The following is a 25,665-nucleotide window of genomic DNA, read 5'->3' on the forward strand; positions in this document are numbered from 1 at the left end:
CAAGCGAGAGACAATACAATACGGCAGGAATGGATGAGGGGAGGGGATGTGTCAAGGCAGAATACAAATACAGCCTGCAGCCTAGATAGATGATGACTGTAAATGTTATGCTAGAGGCAGTGCAAGTGTAATACGGATATTTGTGCTGATGATAGGACGGGTCATTTGATAAATTCGAGTGGGTAGGAGTGAGTGAAATGTCTGGAAAGGGCCAATCAGAAAGCAACGGGTGTCGGCGGAACGAGTCACAGGGCGGAAAGGCAATCGCAGCAGGGGCCTTGGACTTAAAAGACCCAAATAGTGCTGTGTCGCCCCCTCTCCCCCATAACCCGCCCAACTTCCTCTGCTCGGTGCAATGCGCTCCGCTTTGATCACGATGCGACCTTCAGCCTTTTGCTTTCCTCTGGACGGTGGATTGCATTCAAGCAGATGTTCTTCTTTTTGAGCATTTCCATCCATGTTGGAAAGTGGGAGTATTTGGGAATAAAGCAGAGCCGAGAAACATTGACACTCGTCTTTGTTGATGGCGAAGGCTTCTTCCGCCCGCCCGCGTCAGGTAATGCCAAAGAACGAAGCAATACGAATCAAACAAGACAACGACATGACATGACATGACATGACAAAAAGGCGTTTTTCTTACCTGTCGTAACTCCTCTAGCACCGACTCTTCAACGCCGCTCTCTTCGAAATCAACTCGCGAGCTGTTGACAACTTCGTCAATAATAGCCTTGTAGACGCCCCCGACTGCCTGGTTCGACATGATGACGTCTGTTGTCCGAAACGGTCGGTCGATTCGATTTGAAAACTATTCAAGGTTGGTTCCGGATCTTGGGCTTTGGTGGGTTTGCGCCGTCAAGCAAATACTGCCGTTGTCGTTCTTGTTCTAGGCACACGGGTGGCCTTGAAGCTGATGAGGGTAAGACGCAGTTCGTCGAAGCAGCGCAAACGGGAGTTCTTCTTCCAAAAGAAGAGTTTAAGCTTCTTTAGTCTGTCAATGTGAGTTTGTCGATACTTGATGACCGCACTTGATATAGATGTAAGTAAATCTAGCACTTGCGCTGCGTCTATCTGCGGCAGCGAAGAGAAACCGAGCAAGGGATTAAAATGCCAAATGAATTCTTCGCTCAACAAATCAAAGAATATCAAAAACAATTAATTCGCAGTCAATTGTCTGCCGCGTCGCACGGGTTGAGAATACTGAAGCAAGGAGTGTCCTTGTGCCAGGTCAGGATGCGGTTCAGTGCGGGTGCGGGTGCGGCTTTGTGATGTGCAGTGGGGAGAGTTGGTAGCCTCTGGTAGAATTCCGTTTCATCAATTGCTGAGAGCGCTGACTCAGCACTCCAAACCCGTCAACCTCCACTAGTATCACTGGCTGGCTGGGCCTCACTGAAAAGCTCCGCTAACAGGGCTGGAAGAGGATTGAATCTTTGTAAAAGTTGCTTAATTGAATGCGTATCTTCAGCTCCTGAGCTATATCAATTGATTATTGTATTTCCACGACTGTGTTATTTCATTCTTCATTTGATGCCTCTGGATTGTGTGCATTCCTCTCGCTCGCTCGCTCAGCTTCATGCATTTCACCATGAAAACATTCGACATATTCATCCCTTCCAAACAGACTTAAGCAACCAGACGTCTCAGAGGATGCGCCTCAGTATTGAACACATACTCATCCAGGTTGATGTGATCCGGATTGCTGAAGATGAGGTAAAAGTACTTGAGCGTCTCGCCCATCCAGAACGATTCCATCGAATCTACCGCGCGAGGCTTCTCTCCTGCGACAGTCACATCCCATACAGCCGTGTTCGCAAGCTCTGTCTTTGTCGCCTCCTCGATCGCCTTGAACATGGTCCACGCGTGCTCAGTATACTCATGTTCACCCGTGATGCGGTACATCATGAAGACGCTTTCAATAGCCTCAGGACGGAGGATGTATCGACGGTCAGGAATGCGAGTGAAGCCCTTGGGGAGGCGCTCGTCTTTTATGATGGCGTCTATTTGTGCGGCGTCGCCCTCGTTGATCTTGGCTTCCTTGAGGACCTCTTCCCTCCATCGCTTCTCGTCCCATTCACATTGGTCTGCGGAATCACAGGGAACCATCATGAAGGTCTCAGGCATGATGCCATGAGGAAAGGCCTCATATGTGTAGATGCAACCTTTTGCAAGCTTGGCTGCAGCGTCCACATCCTGTTGGCGATTGAATAGCCGTCCGCCCAACGCCAGCATGCCTCCCAGGAAGCACACCAGATGTTGTCCTTGGCTTTCGAGCTCGAAAGAAATACGTCCGTCCTTATCTTTAGCACGGATCTGACCCGACACCAAAATGTCTCTGTTTTCAGGAGTCATGGGTCGGAACAGGTTGAGTTTCAGTGCCGAGTCCACAGCTTTCTCGTACATGGTTTGGTAGACGGGTAACTGACCACCCATCAGCGCTGCCATCTTGGGTAGATATTCGTAGACCGAATCAGCCATGGCACCAAGAGTAAAGATTGTTCCTTGGTTAAAGATCTCGCTCTTGGCATCAACAGTTAGCGGCCATTGGCCTGGGAGCTTGGTCGAGTCTTGCTGTGCCGCCAGTAGATCCATGATGCTCTGCGAAGCATCAAACCACTTGGGATCTCCCGTAAGTTGTGAAAGACGAGTGAGCTCCATGCACAAACTTCCAATCTCAGCAACGAGAACTCCACCAGCGACCTGGTTGCTACCTTGTCCCGCTTCGTGGAATTTCCAACGTGTGATGGGCATGTGGTTTGGTGTGTCGAAAGCCTTGTATATCATTTCACCAACCTGGACTGCCTTGTGGAGCAGACGCATGTCTTCGCTCAGCTCAAAGGCGGCAAGGAAGCCGCCAAGGTAGCGTATGTTTGTCTCGAAAATGTTGACTTCTTTTAGCTCTGTCTGGGTGAAGTCGATCTTGTCGACAGCGTCAACAGCTTCCTTGAATTCATCGTGCATGTCCATAATCCAGAGGGTATCAAGGGAGTCAACGAGAGTAGCAGCCCATCCACCGAATGGGTTGACCTGGCCACCCGAGACGGGGCTGAGCTCATCAGCCATCCAGGCATGCTTCTTGTAAGAGTTCCAACATCTTGTGAAAGTGGCCTTGACTGCCTGCTGGCGCTCGCGTCGCAACTCAGCGGCACTTATGCTGAACTCGGGGAAGGTGGTCTGGACCTTGGGATAGGTGAGGGGAGGGGAGGTGGGCAGTGGTTGCGAAGCTGTGTGAGGATAGTTGACCTTGACAGTCTTCCAGTAGTAGTTATCATCCTGGTCTTGCCTCCACAAGGAAGACTTTACGGGCCAGCCGTGCTTTTGGTTGTGGTTGTAGGGGCCGTGTCCATATCGGGGACCAACGTATTCAGGGGTTCGAGCCCAATAGCAGAAGAGAATCAAGGTTGATAGGCCGGCAACTAGGACGAGAGCTCTACTGCGGAGGAGCATGATGAATTGTAAAATGGGCCCGTGGAGACGGGGGGGAAGAGGGGGGAGGGGATGATGGAAGTCAGAGGATACGATGAGTGTTACAGAAGAAGGTTGTGGCTTGCTCCTTTTCCTCGCTCTCTTTTTCTTTCGATGATGTAAAGACACGCCTGGACCGAATTCCTACCTAGTCTTAGGTCCTCTCGATTTTCCTGTGTCTTATCTTGGACGCGTTGTTACGATTGGCATGCGCTGGTAATGAAACAGCTTGGCATCTGTTGCATTCAATTTGACCCCGCCAACTTAGCAGGGACATGGCATGTACCGACATACCTTGAACAAGGTGGAGGATACTTGGATGCCGTTTTGCTTCAGGCTTAGCTTTAGGCCCTTTTTTAACGTGTGCAACGCTAGATATTTGAACACAACCAACACACTGTTAAGAGTCGTTGTTCATACGGTGAGAGACTATGTTAATTATGTGTAAAAATACAGTGCCAATACTAGAGCTCATTTATCAAACCTCATTCGAAACCCGACTGTGAAATGGATTGATAAAACAATATCTACAATGCCCTTATTGAAATTCTTGCACCCGCAAAGCATTCAAATGCATATTGAATAAGTGCACTGAGTTGCTCTCTTTCTGTCGTGGCTGAAAAGTGACTTTGCTAACCCCCACTACAGTTGTCTCTACCTGTTCTGCACACTTTTATACCTCGTGAGACATGCTGTGTTCGTTCACCACCCAGTGACAATTTTTCCTTTCACATCAACAATGCTCCGGCCCGCTAGCATGAGATGCAGCTGTCCATCTGTAGCGGGACTGTTGAGTTCGATGGCCCCATGTTTGGGTAGCACAGATCCTCTGCATGTCGCCTATTCGAGCGAGTAGAAAAGGTTAGAAAGCCCAGGGCAGGGTGGTCAGTTGCATCGGAAGGGCTCACCGCAAGATGAACGATGGAACCTCAAACCCTATGTTCTGTGACTTCTGCTAGAGACACGCCGCTTGGTCGTTGAGCTTCAAACTATTCCTGATCTTGAAAGGTTTCCGTTGCTACGTAACATACAACCCATGAGAAACGAAAGTCTTCACATATACTAGGTAAGTAGCATCCTATACGTACATGTTCATCGGAACCATACTTCCAAGAGCTAGTTGAATCTGCCTAGAGCCAGGTAAATAGGGTTAACAATGAATGACCTGTTGAAGATACTGCCGGTGAGCATGACAATCTACAAAAAGAAGTTTTACGCACCCCTGTAGCAACCATCATACTGTCCTCAAGATGCCTACTGGTGCCAATCCTTAAACCAGAAGGTCATAGCAACTTATCACACGGGCCTTTTTCCAGCTCCTTTACACCAGGATCTTGTACTGCCATTGATCAATCTGTTGAGTACACAGACATGTGACTATGGAGAAAAGACGCTTCGTACTGGTGTAAAGACTTGAATTTTTGATACGCAACCCGGCTTCACTCACCCATATAAACCCCTCATAGATATTCAATACTATGTGTCAGACCTAAGTCATTTATCTCAAAAGGACGCACGTATCATCATCAGAAAGCTGAATGCTCGGTCACATAGCTCAGCCTGGTCTCGCAGATTGTGGCGAGAAGTTACAATCATATACGAGCCGCTTTCAAAACCAACATGTATTCCCTTTATATCTCAGCTTTAACATTCATTTCTGAAAAGACAAATTGCATCTCATGGTAGTATTCACAGAGTTTAACCTCGTAACTCTACATGCCCTGACTCCGTCAACTTCCTGCTGCTAACTGCCGATGGCTCCATACGGCAGCCGGCACAGTAACGACATGGTATTAGAAAGGTTGGCCACCGGAAGCACAAAATGCCTAATCAATAAGCCAATTTCTGCTACCTGGACTAGACTCTTAGGTTGTTTAATTTTATCCCCCGAAGCTTAAAAGCCAACTCTTCCGTTGTCCAGTACACGGCAAAGATACAGTATGAAACCATGAGATCGGACGATACAAATTTAGGAGTAAAGCCGTATCTATCCTCTGTGTAACAATACCAAAGGGGAAGATCACATTATCAACAGTGACTGGATTGCTAGTACTTAGCTGCCATCATAAGCAAGATGAACGTAGAATATCAGAATTTAGCACTATCAACCAAAGAAACAATCACTATCCTCATCCAATAGCAAGGTCACCCCAGGGCCGATGAATACCCATTAGACCTCTCGAAGATCGGAAGCCTGAATAGCATATAACTACTCTAATAGAAAGCATCAGGTGCATGATAGACAAGGAAGACAGCCATTTGATTGTTTGTGACAAAACCTGGCTCGACATCAAAGCCTTCCATGCACTGGATAGAAAAACCACATGCAAAGCTATCTAGACTGTCATGATATCAAGCACTGCCTAACAGATAGGATGGCTTGTCTCTGTATTATTGGGAGTACCATACTGAGCAGGATACTGAAAGAACTGTCTATGCCTGGATGCGGGCCGATTTGGTGTTAGTCAGTAGTTATCATGTCTGATGGATGACACACTATCGATCTTTGTAGAAGAAAAGGGACCAGTAATCTCGACATCACCACAGGAGCATGATAGTATGAAGAACAATATACATACTTCAGTACGGCAACAAAGCAGAACAGTTGTAGAGCAGAGAGCAATTGACTATCTTGGTGGAAGCTTTCGCTATTGAAAAGGCGCATGCAATGCTGATGGAAACCCCGTGCAGCTCAATCGACTGCATGCTAATTTGATATACACATGTGTAATGGCTTTAGTTGACTGAATCACATCGAATCATAAGGGTAGTAGGGCCGTTTGTTAAATAATGCTCGTGGCATTTTAATTTCATTTGCATTTCAATTGTGATTCCCTTTTCCATATAAACAAGCTCCAAACGCCTAATATTAAACCAGGTAGCACACCTTCCAGGTGGCTACATGCTCAGAAAATTACAATGCAATGTGATGCGATGCGATGCGATGCGATGCGATGCAATACGCCCATCATAAGTTCATGACCAGTCCATTTCGTTCGTCCCTGCGTGGAGAAGCACTTTCATACCACAAGCAGAAGGGTAGGAAGACAACCCAAACTCCGTGCTTCAAATACAGAGACCCAGATACCAGTGAAAAGGTCATACCTACCGTTGTCCAGTGAGTACTGGCATTTATCGGATTGTCATCTGCTTGGCCATGGAGGCCTTGCTAGAAGCACCAGAGGAGCCAATGCTGGCAGTGGCACCAGCCTTCTTCTCGAAGATCTTCCAGAACTTGAGACTTTCGTCAGCAGCTAGTTAGTTGTTAGCGTAATGTTCAAATGCTTCCAATATGAATGAGTAAACTTACCAGCAGTAGCAAGCATCTGACCGTCAGGGCTGAGGCAGCTGTGGAGGACTCGGCTCTCGTGGGCAGGGATCTCAACGGTTCGGACGAGAGTAGGGTAGCTCCAGATGCTCAGAGAGTTGTCGGGGAATCCACTTGAGCTGACAATCTCACGGTGGTGAGGGCTCCAGCGGAGAGAAGTAACCTGAGAGCCGGTGTCGATGCTGTTGACGCGAGCACCGGAGGTGGAGTTCCAGAAGTGAATGTGGCGATCATAAGAGCCACCACCGGTAGCAAGGAGGTTCATGTTCCAAGGGCACCAAGAAAGAGCCTTGACGGCAGCCTTGTGGTTGGTCTTGGTGAACTTGGGGACAGAGAGAGATCGAGCATCCCAGATGGAGACGAGGTTGTCGTTGCCGCCAGTAGCGAGCTGAGCGCCATCGGAGCGCCACTCAAGACCGCAAACCTCGGAAGTGTGGGAGATGAGTTCGGCAACCTTGTGCTCGGCGATGCGGACATCGTGGTTGTAGACAAGGCCGCTACGGGCGCCAGTAGAGAGGAGGTGCTTGTTCCAGCCCATAACACCAACGCGAGTATCGTGGCCAAACATGCTTCGGATCTTTTGGCCCTCAGCGACATCCCAGATTTGGACCTCACCAGTTCCAAGACCAACGCTGACATAAGCACCATCACCAGACCACTTGACGCTGCTAACGTAGGTGTCGGGGGTGGTCTCGAGAAGACAGCTGACGCTACCTTCATCAGCAGACCAAACATAGACGTTACGCTCAAGTCCAATAGCAACCTGGTTGCCAGAGCTCCAGTCGAGCAGGTTAAGGTAGTAGTCATCAACGAGACCGGGAGCATCAAGAACACGTTCGGGGGCTGTGGCGATGCGGCGGCGGATCTGGGCAGAGGTAGTGGTGGTAGACCTGAGAGGTCGGTTGTACTGCTGTCGTAGGTCAATAGGCTTGGAGGATTCAGGAGCGGCGGGCTTGAACTCGAGGATACGAGTGTTAAGGCTCACACCGCAGGCGTTGGCAAGAGAATCCTGGTAAGCGACAGTGTTGGGGGAGGGTCGAGAGTAGTTGTCGGGCTCATCATCGTCATTGATGTTCAGGCTCTCAAGAGCAGCCAGGGCCTCGTCAGCAGCGGTAGAGAGGACGTTGGAGCTCTCGACAGTGCTGGTCTTGGGTCTTTGCCTGTCGGGAACATCCAGCTTGCCAGAGCCAGCGTTGGAGATGGCAGAGCTGGCACCACGGTTGGGGATGAATCGGTCGCCAGCATAGTTTACGGTAGTCTTGGCAACCTTGGAGCGGATACCCTTCTTGTTTGCAGGTGTCTTGCTGCTACCAGTGCCAGTGAGAGTGTAGTCGGAGACGCCAAGCTCAAGAGCCTTGCGAGGAGTATGAACAACACGGGCAATGTTGGACTTGGGGGAGTCGCGGTGAGCGGATGTGGTAGATCGGGCGAGGTGTGCCATGAGGTTACCTCCGTAAGTAGAACGACCGGCTGGTTTGAAGTCATTGCTGGACTGTCTCTCGGGAGTGAAAGGAGAAGAGTTCAGGTTGATAGGGATGTTGGCCGACGCCTGCTGACGGGGAGAAGGGGTCAGAGGCATCCGTCCGCCAGCGGTACGGGCTGTGAAAAGTCCCTTGTGGGACTTGACAGGAGTCGACAATGTCACTGAAGCCATTGTGATATAGTTAAAATGATACCTGTATAAACAAGTGGGGTATGTCCGTGATGTGATGTGCGTGTAAGTGGGACTCTGAACGAGTGACCGAGAGCTTGGCTGGCTAGGTACCGAGCTTCGATGTAATCGAACGAGTTCCAGAACACTTAGTAAAAGAGTACCTAGCGACGGGTATTCCTGTACTGTGATGAATGTTCGATAAAATCGAGACTGCCGTGATCAAGATATAACGAAGTTGTAGGAGCGATCAAATGGCCTAAGCGATAGGATCTGACGAACTTTGGATATTTCTTGAAAGAAGCGATGGAACAGAGGTTTACGGCAAAAACAAGACTCTAGTAGATCAAGAAGGCTGTTTGAGGAATAGAGGTTTGGAGATGAACAGTGATTGTGAAGAGAGAAGCAGTCACAGATTGAAGCCCATAACGGATACCTTTTATTTACTTTGTCATCGCCGTGCATCTGGCCGGGCAACCACTATGGAGGTGGTCGGAGCTGAGTTGCTCCCGTTCCGCGGCCGGGCCAACGCAGACGAACCAGTTAAAACGCTGAGGTAGAGCCACTGATCAGCCTTGTCCTTGTCTGGCTAGGAGGTGACAGGAGACCTGAGATCCTGGCTTCATGGTACATAAATTAGATGATTCAGTGGCTACTAAATACCTACCTACTGGCAGCGGTCAGCTTATTATGTCTTCCCTGACAATAGCGTTGTATTTCTGCAACCCCCAATATCTGGGCGCCTGTTGGGCCTGGTCTGAGTGCCACTGAATAAATTTCCTCCTAACTTGGGCGCGGCTCTTAATGAGCAGGGGGTCCCTTTTCACTTGATCGATTGCATCACCAACTGCATCTAACTAACATTTATCGCATTTCTATCCACCCTCATATTTACGCCTTGAAGGGGTAAAAAAAAAAAAAAGTACTACCTAAGCAGGGAGAGAGTAAGAAACGAATATATAGTAGGTCACTTTATGCCATCCAAGCCCACATTCTTAGAGTATTTATTTTTTTGTAGCCTAAAGCTCAGAGGCTAGTCATCCTGTTGCCCCCCTAACCAAAGTCCCTTCCACTGAACTTTTCCCCCTTCCATCTCAACGGCAATTCACACAACGTCGTGACATGCGCAGATAACGCCACAGATTTTTTGCGATCCAAGAAAGCCATGGCCCATCCTTCAACCCCCGGACAGTCCATCTTTGGCGGGCCTGTCGCCGCAACAACGCAGACTTTCGGCGCTGGCAACCAGGCGTTAACGGCCTCGACTTCGCTGCAACCGACGCCGCCCTCGGCAGCGTCGTCCAACAACACATACATTATGCCAAATTCCCCTGCAAAGGGCCGCAGCGTCGCCGATGGATACCGCCCCAAAGTCACCCGCACGCTAGGCCAGAGACCCGCTTGTCTAGTCAATGCTTCAGTGACGTATTGCGGAAACAATCAGATATATGCTTTTGGTGGATTTGATCAGTACACCGATGAGGTGTACAATCATGTACTACGGTTGGACCTCGTCAGCCATCAGTGGAACCTTGTTGACAACTACGGCGACATTCCCGGGGTTCGAATGGGTAAGTTATGCAATGCGACAACAGCAAGCTCGACCACTGACAACGTCTAGGACATACTGCAACCTTGTACCAAGGAAACAAACTCTTAGTCTTCGGCGGCGAGAACGAACACCGAACCTATTTGTCCGACCTTATTGTATTCGACCTCAAGACTGCACACTGGACACAACCACTCGTCTCCGGCCCCATACCCAAAGGCAGAGCAAGACATGCCGCTGTCTTGCATGAAGACAAGCTATTCGTTATCGGTGGCATAACAGGCCAAAACAATTATGTGTTGGACGATATCTGCTATCTTGATTTGAAGACATTCACGTGGTCCAAGTCATGGCGCTTTGTTGGAAGATTCGATCACTCGGCATACATCTGGGGCGATCGTGTTTGGGTGTTTGGAGGTCTAAGTGAGGACATGGATAAGATTAGTGATCTGTGGTGGTTGGATCTGAAGGGAAGCCCGCAGTTTGACTCGAGGCCTCAAATGGGCCTCTTCGACCGGGGCTCTATGTCAACTCGGGCTAGCAACTCTCCACGACCTCCATATACCATGCCACAGGCTCCTGTCGTTGGCGCCTCAGGATACGCCGCCAACTCCCGAACAGCACAGGTCAACCCACCTTCACACCAGCTGAAGACGTATGCGCCCTTGGCCCCGGGATCCATATCTGCTCTCAAGTTCATGTCTGGTCCGTCGATTCCATCACAGGGCTCCGGTCTTCACTATCACGCCTACTCATCAGGTACACTTCTTGATTTCGTTACACCTGCCGCTACTCTCACATCGAGAGAATGTTCCCTGTCTGCATTGGACCTGGGCACACTTCGCTGGACGAAGCTGGCAGGGGGGCGCGAGATATTTAAAGCGGGCTACAGGTGGCATTACTGCTGCATGAACGAGGATGGTACCAAATCTTGGCTCCTGGGATGTCCAACAGATCCTGCTGCGACTGACATAGGACCCAATGGTTACGAAGAGTATCTCAGGTAAGTTTCAACACAACTTGAAACACAACAGTGTCTAACTTGATCGAACAGTGATATCATGGAAATTGATCTCCGGCGATACGGCTTTCTCGGTGACAATTTGACACCAGAACCGCGGTCAGAGTCAAGACCATCTGCCACAACCAGAGCCATGGATCAACCTTCCAAGGGGTTGGGTTCGGATCTTGCAAAACTCTTCAACCAACCGCCCGAGACGGGCAGCGGTACTGACTTTATCATCACGGCACTGGCCGGCGATTATGAAGATGATGATACTCTTACCTCTAGCATGACTCGGAATGACGAAACGTCGCAGAACCAGAGCTGGCTCTCAGCAGATGCGCCAACCTCGCAACCCATTCATGTGCACAAGCTTATCTTGCAAGCTCGTTGGCCTCACTTTGCGCGTCTTTATAACGCCCAGATGGCCGAATTCCACACCAAGAAGATGCATATTCCTGAACCTTACAGCGTAGTCAAGGCCTTCCTCTACTACCTCTACACGGACAGTATTCGTGGCACCTCGGACAGCGATAGTGACGCTACCACGGCCCTCTCTGACGTGGCGGGCCTTTTAGTCATGTCCAATATCTACAACATCCCTCACCTCCGCCTGCTCTGCGTAAATCGTCTGGCCAAAGAACTCGACGTCGACCATGCCTGCATAATATGGTACTGCGCAGGACTCGCTAACGAAGAGTGGTTGCGCAAACGAGCCGCAGGATTCTGCATGATCCATTGGGGTCGAGTCGTCCGTACTCAAGGGTTCGTCCGTCTGCCACGTACCGCGCTTGTCGAGCTTTCCCAAGAGGTCGACATGGAGGGACGTGTCATTGGCGGAGAAGAGCTCGAGTGGGGTGGTATGAATGACAGTATGGGGCATGATGCTCGTAAGGAAAGCATCAGCAGCAACCAAACGCAGACAATTGAGGATGATGGCGATGACGACGAAGGCATGGAGATGAATTGATATTGAGTTAGACAGTTACTTGTTAGTTATGATTAGGTACAAATAATAGATAGATATGCTCAAATAGATACCCTTTGCTCTCATCCTCTCTCACCTCAAGTTTTCTACTCCCAAGTTAAGAGAGGTAATATCTCCAACAGCATGGGTGCGTAATCTGCTCCGGTCATTGTCGATCACCAAGGCTTGGTCACGCAGATCTCTCCTCCACAACTTATGTAGATAGCACTACAAACTTAATAGATAGACAAGCAGATCACGGCTCTCTTACGGATAGTATTACTAGTCTCCCGGCCGAAGGAAGATCTTAAGCAGATAATCAAAGGCACAAGCTACTGGCAACTTAGACTGAAAGAAGAATTATTCGCTACGACTGCATAACCCTCGAGATGATTGATAATCTCGAAACAATAATCCCAAACCCCGTTCATTGAAGGACAGGCCATGCCGTCCAATCTATGACTTCGCTTTTCGTTATCCGACCCGACTCCGTATCACCCTCGCTTTCAGTACAAGAGGCAGGATTGGAGATGGCGACTCTCCAGCCACACACACTGAACAAAAGCAGCAATCAATAACGTCAAGAACAATGCAATTACCCGCCCTATTTCCCAAGGGCCCATGTTTGCACGAAACCAATTTTCCCGACCCAGTATCTAATAACCGGTCAAAAGCTTTTGAATAACATAAAAGGCAAGAAATAACAAGAAAAAAATCTGATCACAATGCGCCGGCCAGCAAGCAAGCTTGCACAAGCATCCGACTCGGCCAAGATCATCCTGCAATAACGTAATCGACAATCAACGTGGGGGTTGGGACATCTGGCTTCTTCAAGGCGACACTTTGGCAAGCGAACAAGTGTACATTGAATGGAACAGCGAACTCCTGGTTTGACTCTGAACAGCCAAAGAGGCGGGTTTGTTGCCTCGATTTCGAATCATTCGAGTCCACCATGAGACGCTATAAATGCCAGGCAATAGGCTGGGAGCGAATGCCTGGACGGGGTATCGACAGGGGAAAGACGCAGATAATGAAGACAAATTCGATATCGCGGTCCGGCACGAGTCGAATTGGGACCAGTAACATGCTGAAACTGGCCGCTGGGATTCAGAACGCCGCCACTGGTATGGAGAAAGAACTTGCAATATTTTGGTATTGTTACCAACAACTTATTGCATCATCTGGTCTTCTCCTATTCCTGGCAAGTTCATGTTGACAAGAGCTTGAAGCTTGAAATCGGGATTGCACGGCAGGGAATGCGCCTTGTGCTGTGTTCACAAAAATCAGTATATAGACGAAAATGTGTTTAATTTCAGAGGTACTTACGTATTTCAGCCCGTTCAAGTTCTTGTAGCGCTTTCCGCATGTCTCGCAGCTAAAAGGCTTCTCCTTTTCCATACCCAGGGTTCCTGGATAAGGCGCACTTGTTTCGGGGTTGACAATCGAGAAAGTGCCGTCACCGTTTTCATGCAGCTGTTGAGTTTGATGACCATGCGTCTTGTGGTACCTAGAGCTGTGTTAGTTGACTTTTTTCACCATAGTTATCGGTTCAGGGGTAAAATTTATGACATACTTAAGTCCATTCTGGTTCTTGTAGGCCTTTTCACAGCCGATGACGGGGCACTTGAAAGGCTTGTGTTCTTCAGGCATCATCATGCTTTGTAGACGCTGCATAATAGCCTTGTTAGTTTGAGGGTCGTTGAGTTGAGACTGGTTAATGCCAAGCTGTTGCAGCTGTGCCTGGATAGAACGGTTAGGAGGGAAGCCATTCGAGCTGAAAAGGTGCTTTCCAGGATCGTTTATGCAAAAGTTAGAATCATTGCCGGTCTGATTGCCGTTGAAGCCCATGTCACCGATATCGTTCGTATTACCACCCATAGGCATGCCTGGAAGATCCTCGTCCATGTCCACTTGCTGGCCTTGTGGTGTTTGTCCTTGTGTAGTAAGTGTAGGTGTGTTGACAGACGACACCGTGGGATTGTTCTGTAGTCCAAAGCTTGCAGCAGCAGGCGTCGGTGGTTGAGATGTTCGCAGGCCTTGAGTGAGACCAGAAGTATTCATATTGAGCTCAGGTCTCTGTTGGCCAAAGAGCTGTCTTGTCTGAGACATTCGTTGCTGGCTATCATCCATTTCCATAGTACCCACGGCGTCGTCCATTTCCATATCTGCAACAGCGTCCATCTCATCATTCAGATTCGATGGCATTGTGGAATTTCCATGCAAGTCATGCGGGGACTGTTGACCACGGTTGTGTTGCCCTAATTGACTTGACAACTGCGAGTTGTTTCCAGGTGCTGCTGAATCAGCTCGTGAAATGGACATTCGAGGAGCGCTGGACATGCCCATCTGGGAGAATTGGGAAAATGCATTATTCCGCGCTGTGTTGGGGCTAGGTTGTGTGTGTGCTTCTTCGTAATGTTGAAGCAAATCGTGCAGGTTCGGGAGGATCTTCCCGCAGCATGTGAAATCTCGCATGAAGTTCGCCTCCAACTTAGGGAGATACGACGAAGAATGAAAAGACGGTGATTGGTGGGCTCCTCCAAATGGTGATGGCGATGTTGCCATCATAATACTACAAACCGATTTTGTCAGCATATATCTCCTTGAGACGTACAATCACACATTGGGCGGAAGGGCGCATAGTTTTTCTGCTGCATTGGATGTATGTGGGCTGTCGCAGGGCTGCGATGGAGCCTGAAACTCAAAACGACTCGCCACAAGATATTGTCTGTTGACTCCATAAACGGCGGTAACGGTAGCGAATAGCTGAGCATGCCTATGCTCGAAACCGGCTCGTTATAGGAGATAGAAGACAGTCTTAGGTGTATCGTAGTGTGGCCAGGGAAGATGTTGGTCGGGGTAGGACAGTGATTCTTCTGACAAGCGAGGCGAAACAATGATGGCGGGACAAAATGATTGATGATGAGAAGAGGTGGAATGAGAGTACAACTTACTCATCCCTAACAAAACTGCCAAAGGACATGCCTCCCCAGCTCATACCGCCGCCCATGAGGCTGCCAGCAAGAGATTCTCTTCGGTTGCGGTTCGCATTGTCACCACGATTAGGATTGTTCATCGATATGGGCTTGGGGCCGGCGCTGACAAAAGAGTCCCGGCGGCCCATGGTAGGGTCAAGGGATGGTCCGGTAGTCATGTTGTGGTCGTAGAGTTGCTGTTCAAGACCTGAAGGATCAGGAATATGAATGTAAATGCTGCTGTCTGCTGTGGGGGAATCGCGAAAGTTGTTCAAGTAGGAGTCGAAGTCTTCGATGGAGGTGTTTGAGAGAATAGCAGGATCAAAGTCACCACCGATAGAGAGTTGGGGGGCAGCAGCTTTAGCGGTAGTAATACTACGTGACAGCACCGAGGCAGCGGCAGGAGCAGCGGGTGTAGGAGCAGTCTTAGCGTGCGCGCCAGGCAGGAAATGGCCCGTGGTAGGGGTCCCGGGCTGGGGCGACGGCGACTGCGACTGCGTCAGCGAGCTTGAGCCCGAGTTGACGAGCGACCCTGGAGAGTCAGGGTCATAAGCAGCACCGGCGACGAAGTGGGTTCTCGAGTCACAGGCGCAGGCGCTGGGATTGGAACTGGCGCGGTCACAGCAGCTGGCGTTGGCGGTGGCGGCGGGGACTATGTCCGAGGGGGCGAGTCCTTGTGGACGAATGGTATTTGCGGAATCCCACACCCCGGTACAGTTGGTGGATGTGAACTCACGCGGCTCCTGGGTTCCCATGGTGTCGCTGGGCTTCTGGAACCTCTGACCGAAGAACGTCTCCATGTTGATGGAAAGAGATGAAGATAGATGTGGGTTTGGGGGAGTATCAGGGTAGGGGGGTATTGTATGGATATGGAATGGAAAATGCAAAACAGAAAATGGAAATGAGGGTGAGAGAAATAATAAACAAAAAAAAAGACCTGACCCAAGCTAGCAACCACCTACTAAGTATAGTATTGGAAAGAGCAACGGGCACCGACAAATGGTGACGATGTGCCTGCCGATAGTAGTGAGAAAGTACCTGAGGTGAGGCAGGAGGATGTTGGCGTAGGTAGGTAGAGTACCAGGTAGAATAAGGTGCCAAATCACACTAAGGCAAGTTCAGGTAAGGTACACTGGATGGAACTGCTGAATTTGAGATACGTACCTGCCCTCAGCAAGTTTAGTAGGTGATGTGTACAGAGAGCACGGTTTCGTCCAAGACGGTATAGGTTAGAGCTCTTAGCCTTGGCGCGATGTAGTCCAGGGACCCTAGTCGCTCGGGTGTGGTGCAGCAATTACACTGATAGTAATGTGCTTGTTCTGTGATTCTCGTTGTGGGCGGTTGTTGATTGGGACTTTTTGGTTGACGAAAGCTTCTCTCACTCTTATTGTTTCCAACAAGAACGGGGGAGAGAGGAAGCAACGAAACTCGATGAAACACTCGGATCAGATGAGAGAGAGGGATCTTTAGTCGATCGGCTGGCTTTATAGGTGGAAATAGGTCGCGTGGTGATTGAGGGTGCGGGCCTTCTTTTTGGTATTGGGTGAGTCTTTTCAAACCTTCGGCGGTCAAGGTGCAGCCAAAAATGTCAAATACGCGCACTTTCACGCAGGTATGACCTTTTATTGCTGTATTGCTGGTCCACAACTTCTCTGCCTGGAATCTAAAACACAATACGTAGAGAAAGCTCCCAAAATCAACTTTCTTTGATTCTTGCAGCCAACTCTATCGTTGATGGATGCGCCGCCACAGCAACCTTTCGTGTACACGGCTGCTGATTGGGTAGATTAGATGACCAACAAGTACTTTAATTCTTGGGTTTCGTTTTGCTTCTGGTTGTCCAGCGGATTCGCTGGAGCTAGAGTTGCGCAGTGTAGTGTAAGGCAATTGCGCTGGCGTTGATGTGCAAGACCTGTTCCTTGGATTCGAGGGCTCAATGGGTGTCAGTTGGATGGAATATTGACTCTGCTGTCGAATTGGATACGCTCAAGGGTTGGAGTGACAGTTTCAAGGAGTTCTGTTGCAGATTGAAGAGGTTGGTTGTCATGAACCGCTCGATATAATATACTGTCGGCCGAGATACAGGTTCAGGATATGACAACATACGACAGGGCATCTCTTGGACACCCACACAACCACTACGTCTCTAGCGGAGGTGGCTTTATTACCACGTCTTGTTGGTCTACCTACCTCTTACCTAGACCTAGTCAAGATAGGATCGGAGCCAGTGATGTTCGTTCGTCGGTTTCCTGGTTGTCACCTCCAGTAAACACTTCTCCAGTCCTGCGAATGTATGCAGCAACGTATAGTCTATCAACAAAGCTTGTTCATAGGGTGACTCATTTATATATGTCTCATTTGAAACTGTATTATTATTTCCACTCATTGTCCAAAGATACTCTCCCCCATGTCCAGCAAAGTTCATTCTGCTAATAAGCAACAATAAGGGTCCAAAGTTTCAGTACCCATCTCGGCTCCTTAGGACATGATGCAAGGTTCAAGGGTCGCCCTTGAGAAGCGCACAACTAAACACAATAGCCAATCGATGCATCAGGAGTCACCAAGGCAAGCCAGCAGATAGTGAATCGCCGACGATGAACAAAGAGCACATCTTGACTGATGTGGGGGTTCCAGTCCAGAGGCTTTGCTTTATCCGTAATATGGTATGTAGACATGACTGGTGCCAGACATCATGCCTGCCAATTATGCACCCTGTTCCAGATTAATTATACCTACCTAGGCAGTAAGATCGGCCATACATACCTAGGCTGAATAAACGCTACCTACCATGCGTTTGGTACATAACAAGAGTCGACGCGGTATTCTCTCAAACACATTCATTAAAGGCCATTGGCGTTGGCGGTTTCCTCCAGGATTCTAATCGTATTGTCAAGGCCCGATATTTTGATTCGACACGGTAAGATGCGGCACGCGAACTACCGTTGTTAACAATATTGCAGCACCAATGATACAAAAGTTGCTTACTACAAAGTTTACACTAAGTGCCTGACTTGTCACTTTGTGCCAAGAGTCCACTCAAGATAACCTTTCGCCTCCAAGCTAAGCTGCTGAGCCAGGTTTCTTCCAAGCGCAAGCCTGTCCTCCAAACGTCTCCAAGTCGAAGTTCAACTGCTAGGCCCTGATGACATACTGTATGTAGCTCAGCTGAGGTGGGGTCTGGTTGCGAGACCTCATCCAGTGTTCCAGTTGAGTTACGCTCTCCGATGCTCATGTCAGAAATTGGCCATTGGGCTACGACTTCTCAGGCGGACCTCCCGCGTTACATACGACAGTTGCATAGCACTCACTCGCCATAGAGTCTCTGATGGTCCGAGACGGCTCGCATTCGTTCACCAGATTAAGCTAGATACACAGTTCTCCAGTTTGGCCCTTTATCTGCTAAGTCGCGCCGCAACAGCTAGTTAATCTCCATGTCCCGTCTAGATACGGCAAATGGTAATACTGGATGCCATATGCGTGCGTGTGTATACAGAGTAAAGGTTCCACGCAGGCCACCATTACAGCATGTAGAAACGTGGCACTATAGTGCATCTAGTAGTCCATCAAGTCTTATTATGGCGCTGGCTTGCGCTGACTAGGACTTTGTTGAATCTCAATGCCGAGCATGACCTCGGTATGCTAAGCCGATAGCAGATAATCAGTGGGACTAGCATGAAAGTAGAGTAGATCGCCTAAACCACCGTAGATATACTGCATATGTAGTATTATTGCAAAGAGATCAATCATGTGCAGTACCTATTCGTATGTGTGTTTACTCGAAGGAGTTTCCGTCTGCATGGAGAGAGAGAGAGGTACGGATGTTGACATGCGCATGTGGTAAACTCTAACTGATCGAGATGTTAGCTTAGCAGAGTGCAATGAATGCTCAATGGCAGGTTACCGAATCCCGTCTTGACGATCAACAGTTTATTGGTCTGCGGTACGAACATCTCGATTCGCTACAGTGGTCCCTGTAGGGATTACAAGGCTGAAAGCAAGACATTGGGCTAACAACGGACCAATATCTCCTTGATCAGGAATGTCTACCGGTCCGTCACAATGCATCCAAGCCACTAACAAATCGCTAGGGGAAAGGATGCAGTTGTCTCACGAGGACATGGCAAAGTGCCTTGACGCCCAAAAAGTCCATGTTATAAGTGGGTCTTGAGCCGTTAAAAGTGAAGCTCTCGTCTTGAACTATGCCGAGATTATGGTTATGAATAGGAGACGACCGCATTAGTTCGAACAACTTGACTTAGCCATTGGTTACAGACGCATCAAAAGGTTTCCCCTTGTTTGGTAGAGCTATTGAGCTCCTATGTCACCTTACCCCGGCCCAAAGGAAGCTTTCTCGAGTCAGGTCTGAAGATCGTGATCCAAGCGAGCACACAAGTGAGGTTAGACGGTGCTACTCTGACGATAGGAGTTGTAACTGTAGATACAGATGCTATTGACGTATTCGTTCAACTTATCCATAGCCTACAATGCCTCCTTTGATTGAGTTCCCTAGTTAGATCTCCACAGATCAACCCTAGAGTCGGCCGCTAGAGGCACGTTTTCAGCCTTCTTTAAGATAAAAGCCTTACTAGATACAAGCTCCTAAGCTAATAACCCAGTTTCCAGTTAGATGCGTAAATATAGTGATTGTTGGCGATGGTTGATCACAGTGCCTGGGGTACCGATTGCGGAATCATGGAGATAGGGCAGGCAGTTTGGAGGGTAGTAATGACATCTGATTCCTCGCCTGTTGGCTGATTGTCAGGCAAAGCTACCTTGAACTTCGTTGAAGGAGCGCCAAAAAATTACCAGATAGATTCTAACACAGGGCGCATACATTGATCATCTGTAGTTATTGGCTTCTCTGCGAACATAACGAACATCATTCCTGCTTCGGATCATGAAGTCACGACTCGCACAAGCATCGCTGGACCGTGCTCTGTCCCTTACGTCAGAGCTTCCTGGGATATGCATTAGACTGAACTCCCGGCCGAAATTAGCGGATGAGATGTAGAGATGCAAGTAGATACGGAGGAACAGTATGGATGTAGGTATGGACAGAGTATTGGATGTAGCTGTAATGCAACCCAACGAGCAAATTTCCGCTTTCACACAAGGCATGCATTCGCTGCACGTCTTCATGCCTTGCGTCAAAGCTTCATGTTCATGACTCGGCTCGACACCAACACAAAAAGCTTTGACGTTGCCCACAACGTGGCAGATAGAGACTAAGCGCCAGACGTGTTACAAAGCTAAGCACCTATAGAGCATGCTAACACTGGCTACTGCTACCTATGTGGTTCTTTCTCATGGTCAATGCTTTGTCGAAACAGGGGAGGAAGCGCCTTGCACCCACTAGATCTCGTTACCGTTACATTGTCTAGTCCCCTGCAAACCATGGTGTTTCCGCCGGGAATTTATTGGCTACCTCTGTTGTATGTAGACTACAGAGTAAGATCCTAAAACTGGCTCCTCCTCCAGAGGCAAACGTCAACTCGACCCCCAACTTAGTAGAACTAGGATCTGGGGTTGGGGAAGGAGCATTGACGGCGGTTGCAACTTCCTTACTTCAGGGGGCAGATGGGTCTTGCTTGTTTCCTTCCTTGCTGAGTTAATTGTTAATGTCAGCTTCTATCAGTTTCATCTCAACTTGAGGAAAGCGCACAGCGGTTTTCTTGCTCCATAGGGAAGTACAGAGTGTGCCAGCACAAATTGCTACCACTCCTCACAGTTACATCAATTCCTCGATCGATCCTTAGACTTCCACTTCAGCTGAACCACTTCATTCATTCATTGACTAATATCAGTCGTCTTCAACCCTGTACATACATTGTTGTCCCGCAACACTACGGAGCTCCACTCTACGAGCTACCTGCCCACCTACCCACTCACGTACATTACCGTTGACACGGATGGAGGCGTCCATGGACACCAAACCAAGGAACCAGGCTCAACAACTCACGAACGAGGTATCCATGCCCAGCTGTTCAATTGAATCGCCTTGATTCTGGCCAGCTAGTGGATGACAGCCCAGCCAAAAACGATTCCTAAACCTACCGAACGTCCAGGTTGTTAACCATGGTATCGCCGCAGTTAATATTGAGGCTTTGCTAGAGGAGCTTCTTTCCAAAAACCTGATGTCAGGAAGGTTCATTATCTGGGTACAGTACCAGACGGAGTAATCCTAGATGCGGCATTCTGCTATGTTCCAAGTCTCGTGAGACGTGTGCCAATGGGGCATCAGCCACCAAATCTTGGCCAGCCAGACCAGCACTGGTCCAAGGAATTGGTGCCACTGTCAATCTTGAAAGTTATCAAGTCCCGGCCGATCAGGCTCAAGCTGGTATCATGCACGGTAACCATAGCCGGGGTGGGTGTTTGCCCAGGGCAATAACCAGCAGTGGGAAGCTCTCGTCTCGCATCGACACAACGATAGCGCCGATGGCCATGATCTCCAACCAAAATGGTGATTTGAACTTGAAGTAATATGTTCTTCCAAGGAATGATGGTCCGTACCAAGATCTGGTCCTTGACGGTCCATTTCACCTCTGGAAGATTTACTTGAATCTTCACGAACGGTATGCACCGCCTTCTGAACCAGGTCCACGATTTACATCCGCTTTGGGCCCTCTTCCGATCACATCGGTCAGAAAGCGAACCCACGACCTAGGCCTACACACAGTCGACAGTAAGATAATAAACGTCTCGACATACAAAATGGATAGGGCCACATTTCACTGCAGCCAAGCGGGTATTTAGGTTAGCTCACGAATCTCCTCCATATTGCATTGAGTCTTATTTGCAACCCCTGGGGGTTCAGAAAACATGAGACCCGCATTCACCAAAACTCGCTGTTCAACCGCCTATTCACGTCTCAAGTTTATGTTCCCCATCGGCAGCTAATCGACAAGTTGCAGAACCTACAGCCACCTTTGCCGCGATACAGATTCCAACGCGCCACCGCCCTGTCCCTTTGGCCAGAGGATCCTGAGGATATTGTCTAAGTGGGCTGGCTTCCTGCTTGCAAACGGCAATGGATCAAGCGTCTTGGCATTTTCCACCCAGAGCCTCCAATTGTCAGCAGTGCCGTAATCGTCTTCGCTCTGATTCCCCCGGCATAGGCGACGCCGCTTTTCGTGTGGATTGGGCTATGTGATAGCTAACGCTTCCTAATTGACGGCGTTGCACTTGTCTCGCCTTAACGAATGCCTAAACACATTCATTGACTGAAAAAGTATAGCCCGTCCAGTGGCTGGTTTCATGTCAGTGTTTTGTTAGGAATGCTGGCTGCATGGCCGATCTGTAACGGTTTCGGTCTGTACAGCCTCTAATCACACGACGAGCCAAAATCATAGTTAAATGGAGCAAAGAAACAGCACACTTAAGAGTCCGAATTCAATATGCTGCAGGGTCTAGTTAGTGGGCAGCGCTTATCGTCTTGGCTCTTTAGCAATACATACAGGCCTTGCTTTTGTCCATGGCTGGAGTCGATCCCCACGGATCAGCAAGAACGCTTGGTCGGCTATCAATCAAGATATCGAATCTGCCGAGCTCGGTGTTAAACGAACAGTGGTCTGACGTTATCGCTCCTCTATCCCATTCTCTTCGTGCAACAGTATCATGTTCGTCTAGTGATCTTTACATCACAGCTTCCTACTACCGTACAAACTCACGAAATTGGGTAGCTTAATGGGTCCAATTCAGGCTTGACAATTGGCCAGAGATGCTATATAGATAAGTCATCATACTGTTGGTCAAATGGCACAGTTGACTTTGGACCCACTAAGCTACCCAATTTGGTGAGTTTGTACGGTATTAACGACCAGCATATTAGTATTGCATATCATATAAAATGGACTAGGCTGCGTACGAGTGTGCGGGCTGTGAATAGTCTCCAGCGCCGTTGATGTCATCACGATCGTCGCTACTCTATCGTTGTTGATCATTGGTTCACAATTCAAACTATTGGTGGAGGATCTATTCATTTGCGTCTCTACATCGCGACTCACTACCATAACATGGAAATATGAAATCTCGATACCCATAGGATCAACTGGGTTGCATCATGGGTAACCGTTATTTCATCATAGCTTCCCAAAAATGAACTGCAGCGTGCAGATACTTACATGGAGATCAACATCTGGAGGCTGTTTCAAGCAGTTCGGTGCGAGCCTGCAAGGTCGTCTGGGTCGTCACTTCAGAATATGACTCGGGTCAAACGGACAACAATTCCACGAGTCGGGAATTCGCATTGGGTTAATACAATGAAATTACTGAACCTACCTAGTGAAGATATGCAGGGAGTCCTGAAGATCTACATACTGACGCTGGGTAAACGTGACTCCTTACATGCAGGTGGGGTTGGGAAGGATCGATTTCACTATGTTGGTGTTTTTCAATAACAAACTCCTTATACATGCAGGACGCATCAGGCTATTTCGGCTCAACCTTTCTCATAACCTCGGCTGCCTTGCTTTGGAAAGATGTGCGCCGATGAAACTGAGTTAGTAGGCTTAGTTCGAAGTCATAATAACTTTATACTTCTTAGAAGCTCTTAGAGCACTATCTGAGACATGGTGTACATGCAGACAAGGTGAGTCTCCGATGGTCGCCACGTGGTATAACGGTGCGAGAACAAGCATTGCCTAGTGTCTTGCCCCTTTTGCTATGCTTCCTTGTCGTTGGTGGTAATTACAGCATCGCACTGTAGTCTCATTGTTGATCCGACTCGTGGTTTTGCCACTGGTTGTGGCAGGCATGCGCCTAGAGACATCCGCGGATTGGTCACTTGGCGCTTAAAAGAAGATTAAAGGGCAAGGCGCTTGTTGGAAGCTTAATCCTGTTACAGTATCGCATAGAGCCGGGACTTTTGATACCTAGGAGGGCGGTATGTCCGGGTAGTAGTGCTGGTCTGTGAGCAGTCTAGCAATGTCAAAACTGGCAACGCTGCTTAGATTCCGGTCACGAGACTTAGGTTGATCCATAGCCTCAGGAGGATGGGGATAACAATGCTAGCTGCGACTTAAGAGACAAAGCTGCTGCGGAGTGATCTTGATGAACAACTGAGTTGACGCGGATCGGTCTATTTCAGACCGCTCAAGAGCCTCTACAGCGGGTTCGATTTCTCCACGTTCTTTTAGCCAGAACCGGTGATGGATAATCCCACTTGGGGGATATCAAGAACTAGCTTCAGTGCCCAAAGAGCTGTGCAACGAAGCTTGAGTGAGGGTTAGGATACAATCACAAGAGAATATTATAGGGCTGGAGCTAACTCGTGATAATGAGAGAAGCCAGGCAGCAATGTTTGCATGTGTCTCCGAGTAGAATATTACGAACACTGTTTTGCAAGTTTATCTCTCAGTCTTTGGTGGCGACAAAATTATCTAGATAGATAGAGTAAAGCAACTCAAGGCAAGTATTTGATCATTACACAAGAAACCATTCATTCTAACAGATACGTGTTATTTTGATAGAAACCACATCACAGGTTGTCAACAGTTGTGTGCAGGCAAGTCCCGGGTAGGCTGGACAAGGATAGGGATGCTTTTCTTACTAGAAATAGCCACCAATCACGCATGTCAACTGTTTCTTGTTCATGATCACTTTAGGTAAGTGATCGAAGCAAGGGTCCAATCCTTTTCCCCGGCACATCCCCCTTGTCATCATGCCATGAGGCATTCCTCGGAGCGCCCCGATCTCACACATTGTTTTTCAACAGGCACGGTACTCTCGGTACACACAGCACTAACAAGATGAGGCGATATCTACAACGTGGCTGGATGGCTTGTGATTACAAACAGCTGTGTGCGCATATGCGGCGAACGGAACGGCTACCTCACGTAAACATGCCGACACATGGACACTCGCTGGTGGATCATGTGCCGTTTAGAGCCGAAGCCCCGATAATGAAAGGCCAGAAGAAGGTTGGTTTCGTTCAGTTTGCTTGTGATTCGGGATGTTGAGATTTCAATGTTAATGTCAGTGGTGATGCCGAGAGATGGGCCGCTAGTTTATCGATTTATTCTAGAAGAACACCCCTGAAATCTGAATCATGCATCCGTGCTAAGGCCGGGCACGAGCAATGACAGGCAGGTTGGCGAGGTGAGGTAGTATGCCGTCTTGACCGCAAGATGCCGCAATTACTGCCGCTGAAAGAGATATGGTACGGCCTTCTGCGGCGTGACTGGATAGTATTAAATGTGCTATCATCCTATGAGCAGCGACGGGACATGTTCGAAATGGACTGGTGTGAAGCTGAGACAGAAATGACAGTCGAACCCTTCTAGAATATAGGGTAAGTAGCCATCGATTAATGTCCAGTGTCTGCTTGTAGCGGACTACAGGAAAGACATGATGGTATTACTATAGGGCAATTGTATTCACTCCCATGGCGAAGTGTCCGGATAAGCCAACATGGCTGTTACTATTTGCTATCCAAAATTAACAATCAGCATGTATCGGCACATTTGTTGCAAATACAGACCATTGATACACGATAAACCTCTCAGTTCGAACCATGGTTCGAACTGTCAACCATTCGGCGATTCGGTCATAGTTCGGTGACTGTTTGCGCCGGACGACTTCGGAAGAATCTGACATCATGCATGGCCGAAAGCCGTCATGCAAGAAAAAAAAGAGGTACAAACAATTGCCATATCCCATGCCAGGATAAAGTGAACAGGGCTTCATGAAACTTATTTATTGCAGAGAATATCACTCAATTTGCAACCTTGGAC

General features: G+C 48.7%; 6 protein-coding genes across 6 annotated transcripts; 2 read left to right on the top strand and 4 right to left on the bottom strand.

Annotated features, from left to right (window-relative positions):
• Window positions 1–1,620: 1,620 nt before the first annotated feature.
• FGSG_00659 (uncharacterized protein) lies at window positions 1,621–3,441 on the bottom strand (the record flags this gene model as incomplete). The annotated part of the gene is made up of 1 exon (XM_011318050.1): window positions 1,621–3,441. One exon carries the CDS (start codon window positions 3,439–3,441, stop codon window positions 1,621–1,623), a length of 1,821 nt encoding a protein of 606 aa, XP_011316352.1.
• A 3,150-nt stretch (window positions 3,442–6,591) lies between these two features.
• On the bottom strand, window positions 6,592–8,441 carry FGSG_00660 (WD repeat-containing protein slp1; the record flags this gene model as incomplete). Its single annotated transcript, XM_011318051.1, has 2 exons — window positions 6,592–6,713; window positions 6,770–8,441. The coding sequence occupies 2 exons, from the start codon at window positions 8,439–8,441 to the stop codon at window positions 6,592–6,594; spliced, it is 1,794 nt and encodes a 597-aa protein (XP_011316353.1).
• A 1,162-nt stretch (window positions 8,442–9,603) lies between these two features.
• FGSG_00661 (uncharacterized protein) lies at window positions 9,604–11,960 on the top strand (the record flags this gene model as incomplete). The annotated part of the gene is made up of 3 exons (XM_011318052.1): window positions 9,604–10,009; window positions 10,060–10,990; window positions 11,042–11,960. The coding sequence occupies 3 exons, from the start codon at window positions 9,604–9,606 to the stop codon at window positions 11,958–11,960; spliced, it is 2,256 nt and encodes a 751-aa protein (XP_011316354.1).
• A 1,166-nt stretch (window positions 11,961–13,126) lies between these two features.
• Window positions 13,127–14,114, bottom strand: FGSG_11799 (uncharacterized protein; the record flags this gene model as incomplete). The annotated part of the gene is made up of 3 exons (XM_011318053.1): window positions 13,127–13,225; window positions 13,284–13,464; window positions 13,531–14,114. The coding sequence occupies 3 exons, from the start codon at window positions 14,112–14,114 to the stop codon at window positions 13,127–13,129; spliced, it is 864 nt and encodes a 287-aa protein (XP_011316355.1).
• Window positions 14,115–14,907: 793 nt separating this feature from the next.
• Window positions 14,908–15,732, bottom strand: FGSG_11800 (uncharacterized protein; the record flags this gene model as incomplete). The annotated part of the gene is made up of 1 exon (XM_011318054.1): window positions 14,908–15,732. The coding sequence occupies one exon, from the start codon at window positions 15,730–15,732 to the stop codon at window positions 14,908–14,910; it is 825 nt and encodes a 274-aa protein (XP_011316356.1).
• Window positions 15,733–17,526: 1,794 nt separating this feature from the next.
• On the top strand, window positions 17,527–18,249 carry FGSG_11801 (uncharacterized protein; the record flags this gene model as incomplete). The annotated part of the gene is given in 4 exon segments (XM_011318055.1): window positions 17,527–17,595; window positions 17,779–17,849; window positions 18,010–18,084; window positions 18,093–18,249. Coding segments are annotated over 4 exon segments (372 nt in total).
• Window positions 18,250–25,665: the final 7,416 nt, after the last annotated feature.

This window comes from Fusarium graminearum, chromosome 1, assembly GCF_000240135.3.
Source record: "Fusarium graminearum PH-1 chromosome 1, whole genome shotgun sequence".
NCBI lineage: Eukaryota > Fungi > Ascomycota > Sordariomycetes > Hypocreales > Nectriaceae > Fusarium > Fusarium graminearum.